General features: G+C 53.0%; 1 protein-coding gene across 2 annotated transcripts in view; it reads right to left on the bottom strand.

Moving 5' to 3' along the window:
- PRKCB (protein kinase C beta) overlaps positions 1-12,153 on the bottom strand; it is a 78,072-nt gene that overhangs the window by 43,943 nt on the left and 21,976 nt on the right. For both annotated transcript variants that reach the window (XM_015294481.3, XM_015294480.4), the window contains exon 3: positions 1,915-1,997. In XM_015294481.3, coding sequence (XP_015149967.1) covers positions 1,915-1,997 — 83 coding nt within the window. The remainder of the gene's footprint in view (positions 1-1,914; positions 1,998-12,153) is intronic.

The raw sequence follows: 12,153 nt of genomic DNA, 5'->3' as shown, positions 1-12,153 counted from the left end.
TGAGCCACGTCTGCAGGGTGCAAGCGGGTCTCACTGCCATCTTTATGAGTTCCAGATGACAGAGAATAGAGAACGTGTGACGATAGAGCTCAGCCACGCAGCCAAAGGCACCTCACCGTGTGACATCACTCAGCAGCAGTGCTGCAGAGCCACCCCGGGGGCTGCAGCTCTGTGTGCAGTGTAGTGACACCGTGCAGAGGAACTCGGCGTGGGTGTGCACATGGGATAGCTTGCCAGCCCGCCTGGCTGAGCAAAGGGCAGAGCGTAAATCCCCTTTTATCACACTTCCCCGTGCTTTCTCCAGTTTTCCTTGCTTTTTTTTCTGTCAGACTCACTTTATAGAGCAGCAGTGAAACCACCCAGAGGAATAGAGGCAGACCTCACTCCCTCCTCATCCCCATGAGTGTAATTGCAGCGTGCTGCAAAACCATCACAGCTCTGAATGGCTCAGGCAGGGGGCATGGCTGTCCCTTGGGCTGGGGATGACACCCCTGGGTGCTCTGGGGTCAGACAGAGTACAGCAGCCCCCGTGCAGCTCCAGCCCCAAACAGAACGGTAAGGGACCGATAGGGAATTTGAGTATGTGTTCGGGTCCCTTTGGTTGGCATCTGTACCACATCTCCTTTTCCCCTCCACTAACTCATTTGTAAGGTTCAATAGCTTCCAATACACTGCAATTAGCAGCAGTCCCTGCAGAGCAGAAAGCCTTCAGCGGGAAAAGTGATGGGCACATGCAGAGTGCTGGTGGGGAATTAAAAAAAAAAAAAACAACATAACAGAAGATCTTGACTAATTGTCTAGTGGGAAGTGGAGATAAAAGTGGGCTTATCAAACTGTGCATGACAGCCATGCAGCCCTGCGAGCTGCCAACCTCTAGGGGAGGTGCGAGGAACACCTTGCTACACACACACGTTTAATGCTCCTCTGGGTCCTGGGCTGGCTGCAAAAGCAAAGCAGCTCCATGCCTCTGCAGCCCACCCCACCGGCACAGAGCCCCAGAGCTCTGCCCTTCCCCACACTTATGAGCAGCACATCCCAAACCCACATCCCCAAACCCCAGCACCAGCCCTGCTCTGAGCAGAGTGACCAACAGTACTTGTGAAGCCCCCACCTTCTGCTGTGCACTGCACCTCCTGCACTCACTGGTTCTATTTATAAAGGTGAGAGTTTTGGTGCACTGTAGTTTCCCCAATTTGCTCTCTTTCTCCTTGCAGTTCCCCAAATCAGCCAGTTTCCACAGTAAAACACAAAAGCTGTCAGACAGACCAGGAATGCACTGGCAGAGCTGCACAGAGCGGCTCAGGTGAGTCCTGGTCTGCTGAAAGCACCGGGATGTGCCAGGAGCTGCATCCTTCTGAAAGCCATAACACCACAGAATGGTTTGAGTTGGAAGGGACCTCTAAAGGCCGTCTGGTCCCACTCCCTGCACTGAGCAGGGACACCCACAGCTCCATCAGGGCTCAGAGCCCCGACCAGCCTGACTGTGGGTGTGTGTGTGTGGGCACCACCACCTCTTCGGGCACCCCGTGCCACTGCCTCACTACCCTTAGCATAAAGAGCTTCTTCCTTATACCCAGTCTAAATCTCCCCTCATTTAGTTTGAAACCATTTCCCCTTGTCCTGTCACAACAGCCCCCACCAAACTTGTCCCTTTCTTTGTTACAGTCCCCTGAAAACAAGGAGCGGTATTCCATTCAGGTGGAATCTGGGGGCAGGGAATGCTCCTCCAGTGCGCACACACACACACACTAGGTTCATTAAGCCTGCAGGATGACACAAAGCAGACCCTTGGAAGAACAACACCTGCTCTTTCTGGGGGGCCCCAGGATGGCCCTGAGAAACTGCCTGCAGCACAGCGTGGGAGCTGCCCATGCAGGGCGTTGACACCGAGATAACAGCAGGGCAGATACTCACATCGGAAGCGGGGCCCTTGTCTGCGCCGGGGCAGGAGAAGGTGACGAACTCATGGCACCGCTTGTGCACCACGAAGCAGCAAACTGCAGAGAGAAGAGAGGGACAGCGTCAGAGCTGCGCGATGGGACCTGAACCGTGCACACCCAGAGCCATGAAACGTGGTTATATCTGATCTGTGGGGAGAGGCACCTCAGACACTGAGCAGCATTCGCTAAGATTTAACGTTCTGCTACAGATTTCCTTATCGACGACTGTCAGGCACTAAAAGCAGAAAAGTCAGCAGAAGGAAAACATGGAACCAACGTCAGAGAGGGGCTGGGTGCCCCCGCGCTCACTTGGAGCTTGCTGAGGTCACCCATGTACGAGAGAGGCAGCACCCGGCGCACACGGACATCTGTGCTGTAGAGTGTGTGTGTCCAAAAACAGAACGTTATACCAAAGGGAACAGGTGGGCAACGTTCCTCCCACAGCTCTGCTTTTCTTTAGCAGCTCCACAGCCTCCATTTGCCAGACCAGAAGACACGCACTCCTCCCTCCTCGCACGCACATAGATCACAAAGTTGGCGTTCTGGGAGCAGCGCAGGAAATTCGTCCCCGTGTGCCGCCTCCCCGACTGCACCCCCTGCAGCAGGGAGCCCCATCAGCAGCACTGACCCCGCTCAGCACAAAACAGTCAAAGGTTGGGAAAGACCTCAGTGCTCCTTCTGCTGCTCCGTCCCCACTCTAGAGCAGCAGAGAGGAGCTGCATGTGGAGAGAGGGTTCTGAGCACCAGAGCACAGGCAGCAGATGGAGATGTGCAGAAATGAAGCCTGCTTCCATTGCACCCACATGGGACTTTCCTCAAGGAACAAAGAGAAGGCAAGTGAAGTTTCCCACTAAGCTCACAATCCCCTCATTGTGCCCTGCTCCATCCTGTTTCACATGCATTTTCCTTTTCACATTTTTCATTATGCAAAGAGCAAACAGAAGGTTTGGGAGGCACAACAGCTGCCAACAACTCCTTCCTCAGAGGAGCTGCTTCTCTGAGCCAAACAAATAAACGTTTTCTTGAAAACATTGCTCACCATTTCTGTCATTAGTACACACAGACAGAAGCATCTGGGAAGCAGGAAGGAAGAAATTAGAACTGTATTAGCAAAGATTTGTCCTGCAGCAACCCCCAGCAGCCCCACGGAGCCCATGCTGCAGCAGTGGTTTGGGCTCAGCTGGAGGGGTGGGATTTTTGCTGGGCTGCACTTGTATGGCATTTCCCTGCACCATGTTAGAGAGATGCTGGATGCAAACATGATGGAAGAGTGGGAAAGGGGAGAAAAGCAAATCCTGGGGTGCTCCATCCTCCCCAGCTCCTACAAAGTTTCACATTCTGGGGACAGTGCTATCTGCTCCTGCCTGGGGAAGGGAAACCAGGGCAGCTGAGGCTGCAGGAGGAACAGCAGCTGTGTCTGTGTGTCCTTCCCCTCAGCTGCAAATCATATAGAAGCGCTGCAGGGTTGCGAGAGACCCCAGCATGGGTGGAATGCCCATTTCTGGTGGCAAGAAACCAGAAAGCCAATGCCTGGGAAGCTCAAAAGCATGCCAGGTTTTTATTACAGCCGTATTCTTTTAAGGTTTTATCGGAGAGTTTAATTATTAAAGAAGGCATTAAATATATGTGCCCACTTAACACCTCCTGCCCTTTGAGCAGGGACCCAATGAACAGCAGACACGTGGTATTATCAATCCAAGCGGAAAAACGATTGCAGTGTCCGCAAAGCATTCCCCACTACTGATCAATTAAGTAAATGGTACCCTGGCCACTGCGGGCCACCTCTGTGGCCACCGAGCGCTCAGCAGGAGCAGTGGGCTCTCCAGCAATCGATTGTAAGGAAAATCCATTTGATGGTGATGGAGCGGAATGCTTGCCTACGCATCCAAAGCAAGCAGGAGGCTCACTGCAGTGGTGGGGGATTTGCATCCAGCACTTCAAACGAAGCCCTGCAAGCCTTGAAAAGGTCCACGCAAACATCTCATGCACGCTTAGGGGAATACTCAATCTCTGCAGAAAGACAGCCCAGAGAATTAATCAGGTACAGCAGCTTATGCTCTAATTCTGCTTTGACCCCATGTGTGCACCCTACCCAGGGGCACAGGGATGGGAGGTGCTCCTCCCGTGGCCAATGCAGTGCACCACGCTGCAGGACAGCACACTCCACTCTATTGCTGCAGAGCTTTAGGACCGCATCTTCATCACTTTAGAAACTACAGCACAAGCAGCAGCTTTCCCAGGTTGCTAATTAGACAGTTCATTTGTAAATCTTATTATGCGATAATAAAGTTATCAAATCCCATTGGTGAGCTACGAACGTCCTGAGTCATTTATACACAACAAAAATGAAACATTAACCTTTACCATTTGTTGCTGTGTAACACATGGCTGGCCCTAAGTTCTTCTTCAGTGCCATCTCCATTACAGGCATCTGGGAAGAAATCACTGTCTCGGGGGAGGTGAGGAACACAAAAGCCCACACAAGGCACCGTGCTGCAGCTCTGCAGGTCTGGGACTTGTATGGCAGCACTGCAGCTACAGGGATGGGGCTGCCCCAGCACAGTGGCATAGGATATTTTCAGATCTCTGAGAAGAGTCTTATTTTAAAAGGTGGGAGGACAGAAAATACTAGAGGTGTTGTTAAGGTTGAGAGGGAGAAAAAACCCAAAGCTACTTAGAGGCTTCTTAGTCTAAACCACTGCTCAGAAATCCCCGAGAAAACTATAAAGCAGTTTCACACACGGATGACAGAACCTGACAGCCAGAAAAATGCATTAAGAAGCATCCCAAGAGCACAGCACGTGTCTGGCTGCATTTCCACCACAGGAGGGACCCCCGGGCTCAGAGTGGGCGGCAGTACGCCAGGACAGACAGAAAACTAAAGCTCTGTACAACAGCACGTGGCTAGGAGCAGTTACAGGTTTGCACGCTTTGCAACAGTGCTGTAAGATATTGCAGCAGAGAGGAACCATCAGTGATGGCAGGAGGGGTGAACACAGTGATCACACTGTACAGGTAGAAGCGCTCCATGGTTGGGCGCCTCTGGCATCACAGACACCAGTGATACTCAGTAGCAGGAGCTGTTGTGATGGATGGGGAAATGGACTCAAAATAAAAGAGGGGAGATTTAGACTGGGTAGAAGGAAGAAGTTCTTTATGCCAAGGGAGGTGAGGAATGGCACGGGGTGCCCAGAGAGGTGGCGGTGCCACATCCCTGCACACACCCACAGTCAGGCTGGATGGAGCTCTGAGCACTGATGGAGCTGTGGGTGTCTCTGCTCAGTGCAGGGAGTGGGATCAGACGGCCTTTAGAGGTCCCTTCCAACTCAAACCATTATGTGGTTCTATGATTCAGTTGTCCTTTGGGTCAGTAGGAGAAAACTAACGAGGAGACCTCCAGCGGAAATGAAAATGAGAGTGCACAGCCCTTGGCACAACATGAAGCACAGGGAGAGGGGAGGACGCTCCCACAGCCTGGCAGCAGCCCTAGGAGCAGCCAGTGGTGCGTTAAGGTGCAGTGGCCTTACATTAAGGTGCAGTGACACTGATGTATGGGGAAGCTGCAGGGAGGAGCAGCCCCAGATCCGCAGTAGGCAGATCACAGCAGAGCTCTGGCACATGCAGCCACGACTGCAGGAGCTGCTCAATGCCAAGGGGTTGCTCACAGGGACCTGTGCCAGCAGGGCCAGCAGGCAAGGTGCCAGCATGAGGCACTGCCCAGCTGCAGCCCCGTGCAGCCCTGGAAGCTGCTGATTGCACCCTGCTAACAAGTGGGTCAGGACCACACCTGTCCCCCAGATTTGGTCACAGTAAACAGAGGGCTCCTGGGCTCCACGTCCCTGCCTGCGCGCACATCTTTCTGCTTGTGTGGGGTATTTTCTTCTGTTTACAAAATGTAAACAAATGCAAATGAATTCCCCCGCCATATGCAACATCCCTCACCTCACACGCTCTGTCTCCATTCAGCTGCGCTTCCAACGGCAGACAGTTGGGCAGCTTGCCCAAAGACACAACAATGCCGAAAGATTTGCTCTTAGAATATAAAATCCTTCCTCAGCCCAACAGCTTCTGCCCAGGAGATGCCCTTTATCACAGTATTAAGCTCCTCAACCTGGCACTCAGGCTGCCAAGGGAGCCAGCCCAGATACATGGAACCCAGGAACATGAAAGCCCAGAAAGGGAAGGACCCTGCCAGCACTGTAGAGAGCAGCTTCTGTTTGGCCAAGTGCTCCCATTGCTAGAGGTGTCTGGTACCTCCCAGAGCGTGCAGGCTTTCACCCTCAGTTCTTTTATCACAGAATGGCTTAGTTTGGAGGAGACCTCAAAGATCATGCAGTTCCAACCCCCTTGCCAAGGGCAGGGTTGCCAACCACTAGATCAGGCTGCCCAGGGCCCCATCCAACCTGGCCCTGAATGCCTTCAGAGATGGCACATGATCTCCAAGGAGCTGCTTTGGCAGCCCATTTTTCCAGACTGGCTTTTTGGGACACAATGTTGGCAACATCTGGGGCCACCGAGGCAGCACAGGGACCCACAGCACACTGGACATGCCATACATCAGCTCCTAAGCCTGCACACTGTTGGCTGAGAGCCTGCCACATGGGATCTGATTAACCTCATCTCCCACACGAAATGCAGTTAGCTGGCAGGAAGGTATCCAGCCCTCCTCAAAACCCAGACACCATGACAAACGGCTTCCTGCAAGAATGAACCCTGCCTAGCAACTGGATGCCACATAAAGCAGCGCTGCCTTTATTTGATCTCCATTTGTTTCTAATTTCATTGTACGGACTCCTTGTCCTGAAGAAGGGGCTAATCAATTCTCCCCAAGTCCTTCACAAAATGAATAATTCAGGGAAGTCACCTCAATGCTCCCCGCCAAGAGCATTTCTCCCAGCACACGTGTCCCCTTTGTCATCCTCCTCCGGGCAGAGCAAAGTTCTGAAGGCAACCAGGACAGCACCAGATGCAGAACGTCAAACAAAGCAGACAGATGGAGAGTGAAGAGAGACAGAACAAGGACCGACCAAAACTCATCTCCAAATCAGCCCCAGCGAGGAGATAAGGACCTCCCCGGAGAGCTGACAGATCCTCACTTGGGCAGATGGTTCTAATAGCATGAAACTCAAAGATTATTTTGAGCGCATCTCAGTGCGCGGCTGCTCCCCTGCAACCCGGTGGAGGCTCTCATTTGGATAATGCCTCCACTTTGTAAATAACGAGAGATCCGGGGAACGGGCTGCAGTTCTGATTATCGGAGCTGGAGAGAACAAAATAGCACGCACAAAAAAATATTTTTAAAGGCGCTTTGTGCTTATCCACCTACGCTGGGCCAACTGTGAGGTCAGATGCATTAGCCCGGCTTTGCCTTCACCACGCGCCCAAGTGTACAGCAGCAGCCCACCATTTCCCATTCCCGCACTCAGAACTATGGCTGGGTACATCAAACGAAGTCAGTGAAGCATGGTAATTGTAAAATAAGGGGAAAGAAGGCTTCCAGGAAGGGAAGTCCTAAATTTCTGACAGCGCTTTACAGCTTTTAATCACTTACAGCACATAAGGAGAAGCTGAGCTAAAATTTGTGCTGTTTGGATTTAATCCCCAGCTTTGGTTAAAAGCTTTCTGGAGTCCTTACAACACAACACAAATCTTTAATTCCCCATCAGACTTCAGCGGTTTTTCCCTTGCCAGCCCCAGAGATGCAAAGAGAGCAGACGTGCTCTGAGATTGCCGGGCTCTGTGCTGCAGAGAGCTGCCAGGAGGGCACACGTTGGGGTGGGGACAGGGAAACCACAGCTCTGCCACCCCTGCTCCGAGCCCCTGGGCTGCCCAGCTGCTGCATCTGAGCATTTCATGTTTTGAACAATTCTCTTCATTTTTCAACTCATTTTGCTTTGCTACTACATCCGTGTCGCGTTTTTGCTTTTCTGCTCCAAGAGGAGCCCCACAAGCCCAACCTTCCTACCAGTATGCAAACCCTGGCAGGGCAGCCCTTCCTGGCTGGATTTCTGCCTGCCTGCCCCAAGGCACCACCCTCAGTAGCCACCAGGGATTTGGGGTGCTGAGGGGCCGGGTAGGGCATGGGGACGGGGTGATGATGTCCCCAACCCAAGGTGACAAGAGGCAAAAGTGGTAGGGAGCAGGAAAAGGCATTTCTTCGCGGTTTCAGCTTCTTAAAGAACAGGTTTTGTTTTTGTTTTGTTTTTCTTAAGGAAAAGGAAAGAAAAGAGCAAGACTGCCAGCTTCTCTCCAGAGAGACCTCACCAGCTTTACATCCCTAGAAGGCTCCAATTGCCTGAGCAGCTACAAGGGTTTCTCAATCCAAGAAAGCAAATCTTAATCAGCCCAGTTAATTCTGCACTAACAATACAAAGAAGCCTTCACTACAGATTTGAAGAGGCCCAGCCTTCCAAATCAGCACTGAGAAAGCTGTCATTCAGTGCCAAAAAGATAAAACTGCTTTCCTTCAGAAATACCAGGCACTGCAATGTGATACTTTTTTTTTTAGCCACACAATCTCCCAGCCATTATGAAACCAACCAACACTGCTTGTTGTCCTCTCCAGCAGCCATGAGAGGGGGGATCACATACCTCCAGCTGCAGAATCTGGCTGTGTCCGGGATGATGCGATCAGCAGTGTGCCCTGGTGGCCAAGAAGGCCCAATGGGACCCTGGGCTGCATTGCACAGTGAGGTCAGCAGGTGAGAGAGATGATCTTCCCCTCTTCTCTGCCCTGGGGAGGCCATACCTGCAGCACTGTGCCCAGTGTGGGGTTCCCCAGGTACTGACAGACAGGGAACTGCTGGAGAGAACCCAGCGGAGGGCTGCAAACCACCTGGACACATCCCTGTGCAACCTGCTGCAGGGGTCGGACTGGAGGTGCACCACAGCACCCTTTCAACCTCTATGGATCTGTGGTGCTGTGATCCCAGAGCTGCAGGAAGACCCCAGCACCAGGACCCAGCTCCCGCAGCCCGGTCAGCAGCACCACTCACTCAACTGGCAGCTCCTTCCAGAGGCACAGAGACATGAATTTTACATTACAGAGCTCAGAATTTAAATACTTCATCAACATCTCTCACATACCGAGCCGTAACAGAGATTCACTTTCAGGCTGAATAATTCAGCCTCCGTTGCTCCCGCCCGGCACACGCTGCAGCTGCTGGCATCGCCAAAGTGAGCAGCTCCCCAGCTCTGTGCGGGGCTCTGCAGGGCAGTGCAGGGTGCCCCCCCCCCAGCCCCAACCTCTCTGCAAACCGCAGCACTCTGAGGGCTGTGCCAGGACTGTGCCCGCATTGCTGATGCCTGGGGATGGGGAGGAAAACGCACGCAGGTCCCGAGAGGTTGTGTGGGCAGGATCCAGGCTGCTCCACTTGCTGCTGGCTCTTCTGGAAGGCTCTTACAAACATTGTGGGCTCCTCCTCATCCTTCAGTCTCCACGTGGCTGAGCTCCCAAACGAGGACGACTGCTGCCTGTCACTGTGTGGGTGCTGCATTGGGCGCAGCAGCACTTCCAGGGGCAGCTGCTCACCACCAGCATGGAGCAAGCACGCACCCGCAGCGCTCTGCACACACAGGCAGCCCCCAGCAGCTGTGCTGAAGCACAGGGGAAGGCCACTCAGTGCTCATTTGTAAAGCAGACATTTTTAATATTCATTTTTTATTTAAAGGGGTGAAATATTTTGAGCCCAGCCATGCACTATTAGAAGGATTTGAGTACATATGAACAAAACATTAAAAAAAAAGTCTGCAGCTTTCATATGAAATACCAGGCGTGAATTGACAACACACTCTGCATGACAATGAACGTAATGAAGCCAGGCGGGATGAGGAACATCAATCATCCACGGCAATAGGATAGGTGTGGGCGGGGAAGGGGCCGATGACTGCATTAGAGCTCAGGTTGGGGAGCGATCTCCATTCTCCCACTGCATGAGACGTAAACACCCGGAGCCTCACTCTGACTGTGGGCAGGGGCACAGCTCAGGCAGCTCCTGCACTGGGGGCACGGGAACGAGCTCCTGTGCCTTCCCTGAGCTTCTAGAGCCATAAAAGCCATGGGGAGCACAAACACTGCTCCCTGTAGCCTCACCCCAGCACCTCAAGGGGTGGCCAAAAGCTCCTCATGGAGTGGAGACCCGCGCCCAGCACCCACTGAGGGCCTTGGAGTGATAAGGGCAAAGCCGCCCACGTGTTCCCCGTGCACCCCATGTGCTCCCCCCACGCTCCCCGTGCCAGTGCTGTTTCAGAGACCCACGCACAGAGCAGGGGGAACTGAGCCCGCAGCGCAACTGCCCACGCGCGGGCCCTGACAGATGCCCTGAATGAACGGGAGGGAAACAGACTCTGCTCTGCTCTTTAATTATAGCCAGGTGGCACAGTGCCACAACACTAACAGGTAATTTTTCAAGCTGGAATTTGTTTCTTTCAATGTTAACATCCCCCTAACCTGTTTCTCAAAGCGCAAGCCAAAAGCCTCCCATTACTGCAGCGCACAGCCTCAGCCTGTGGGGACGGGGCTGTAAGGAGCAGGACAGTGCTGGTGCTCAGAGCCATGCCCAAGGACAAAGGGATGGGGACGCTGGGCTCAGAAGGGACCTCTGTAACTCCCCCAGTCGAACCCCCACAGCAGGTTCCCTGCAGCAGGTTGCACAGGGACGTGTCCATGTGGTTTGCAGCCCTCTGCTGGGCTCTCTCCAGCAGTTCCCTGTCTGTCAGTACCTGGGGAGCCCAGCATTGGGCGCAGTGCTGCAGGTGTGGCCTCCCCAGGGCAGAGCAGAGGGGAAGATTACCTCCCTCACCTGCTGGCCTCACTGTGCAATGCAGCCCAGGGTCCCACTGGTCGCCTTGGCCACCAGGGCACACTGCTGGCTCATGGCCACCCTGTGATCAACCATTGGTCTACCAGGACACCATCAGATCTTCTTGGCCACCAGGACACCCAGATCGGTCTCCACAGAACTCCCTTCCAGCGGCTCAGTCTCTGGCCTGTACTGATACATGTAGCTATTCCTCCCCAGCTGTAGGATGCTACACTTGCCCTTGGTGGACCTCATCAGGTTCCTCTCCCTACCCAGCTCTCAGCCTGGCTCAGTCTCACTGGACGGCAGCTGTGTGATCAATCGTGGCCCCAGGGGACCAGATTAAACCATCTTAGAAATGAGTTCTGGGTTTGGTACGGAGGTGCTGGGAGCTGCAGCAGCCCCAGAGGATCAGCGCTGAGCCTGCTGCAAAGCCCGACCCGGGGCACACTTATACATCCTCATGGTGCTGCTCAGTGCTGCCATGTGTTGGGTTACAGATGGGCTCAATTAGAAGCACAGAGATGGAAAAGAAGCTTGGAAAAAAAAAAAAAGAAAAAGAAAAAAACAACCCAGCACATGACAAGAGAGAGAAGATCATTAAAAACTTGGCAGCCTACTTTAATGGCGGTGACCTGGTAATTTGATATTGTAATTGAAACGCCGGGTTGGACTCTGGGGAGGAGGCAGAAATATGGCAAGGTGTCCCTGCAGGGTGGGAGTGGGCACCAAGGAGAGGGCAGTCCCAGTGCATCTCTGTCACTGCACACACACAGCCCTGGGAGATGGCTGCTGGCTGGCTTTGAAGCCTTGTTTCTCGCTGTAAGAGCACATTAATCCTGCTCAAGGAAGATAAAAACCCAGTCCCCAAAGTGCTAATAATAATATAACTCAGTTTAAGCTGAATTTTGTCACTTATCTCCAAAGCAGAGAGGGAAACTTCACTTGCCTTTTTTCTTCCTCTTATCCCCCTCTTAAATTTGAGATGCTCTGAGCATTGTCTGGCATCCAACGCCAGAGAGCAGGGTCATTAAGCAGCAGCGCTCAGATAGCACTGCTGTCACTGTAGGCATGCAGGGAGGTGCAGAGGCAGCAGCTGCTCCTGGACCCATCCCCATTCAGGCACCGGGGTTGGTGGCTGCATCTGCTTAAACGAGTTGGTGCCATGTGAGCCTGTCCCAAACACACTGCGGTGTCTTCCTGAACCGGGAGCACTACTGAGCTCTCTGCTTGGGCAGGCTTTTCTCACGCCCATGCACACTGTCCAGCAGGCTTCACAGCTCTGATCCTAAAACTCATCTTTCGTGGCACCGGAGATTCAGAGACTGAGCTGCTTTTTGCTTCTGAACACCAAAGCAAGAAGAATTTATGCTGAGCACATGCTGCATGATAGAGTCATTTCCTTCAGATAT

This window comes from Gallus gallus, chromosome 14 (assembly GCF_016699485.2).
Source record: "Gallus gallus isolate bGalGal1 chromosome 14, bGalGal1.mat.broiler.GRCg7b, whole genome shotgun sequence".
NCBI classification, from domain to species: domain Eukaryota; kingdom Metazoa; phylum Chordata; class Aves; order Galliformes; family Phasianidae; genus Gallus; species Gallus gallus.
Note: the sequence above shows the minus strand (reverse complement) of the source record. Positions and strands in the feature narration are given on the sequence as shown.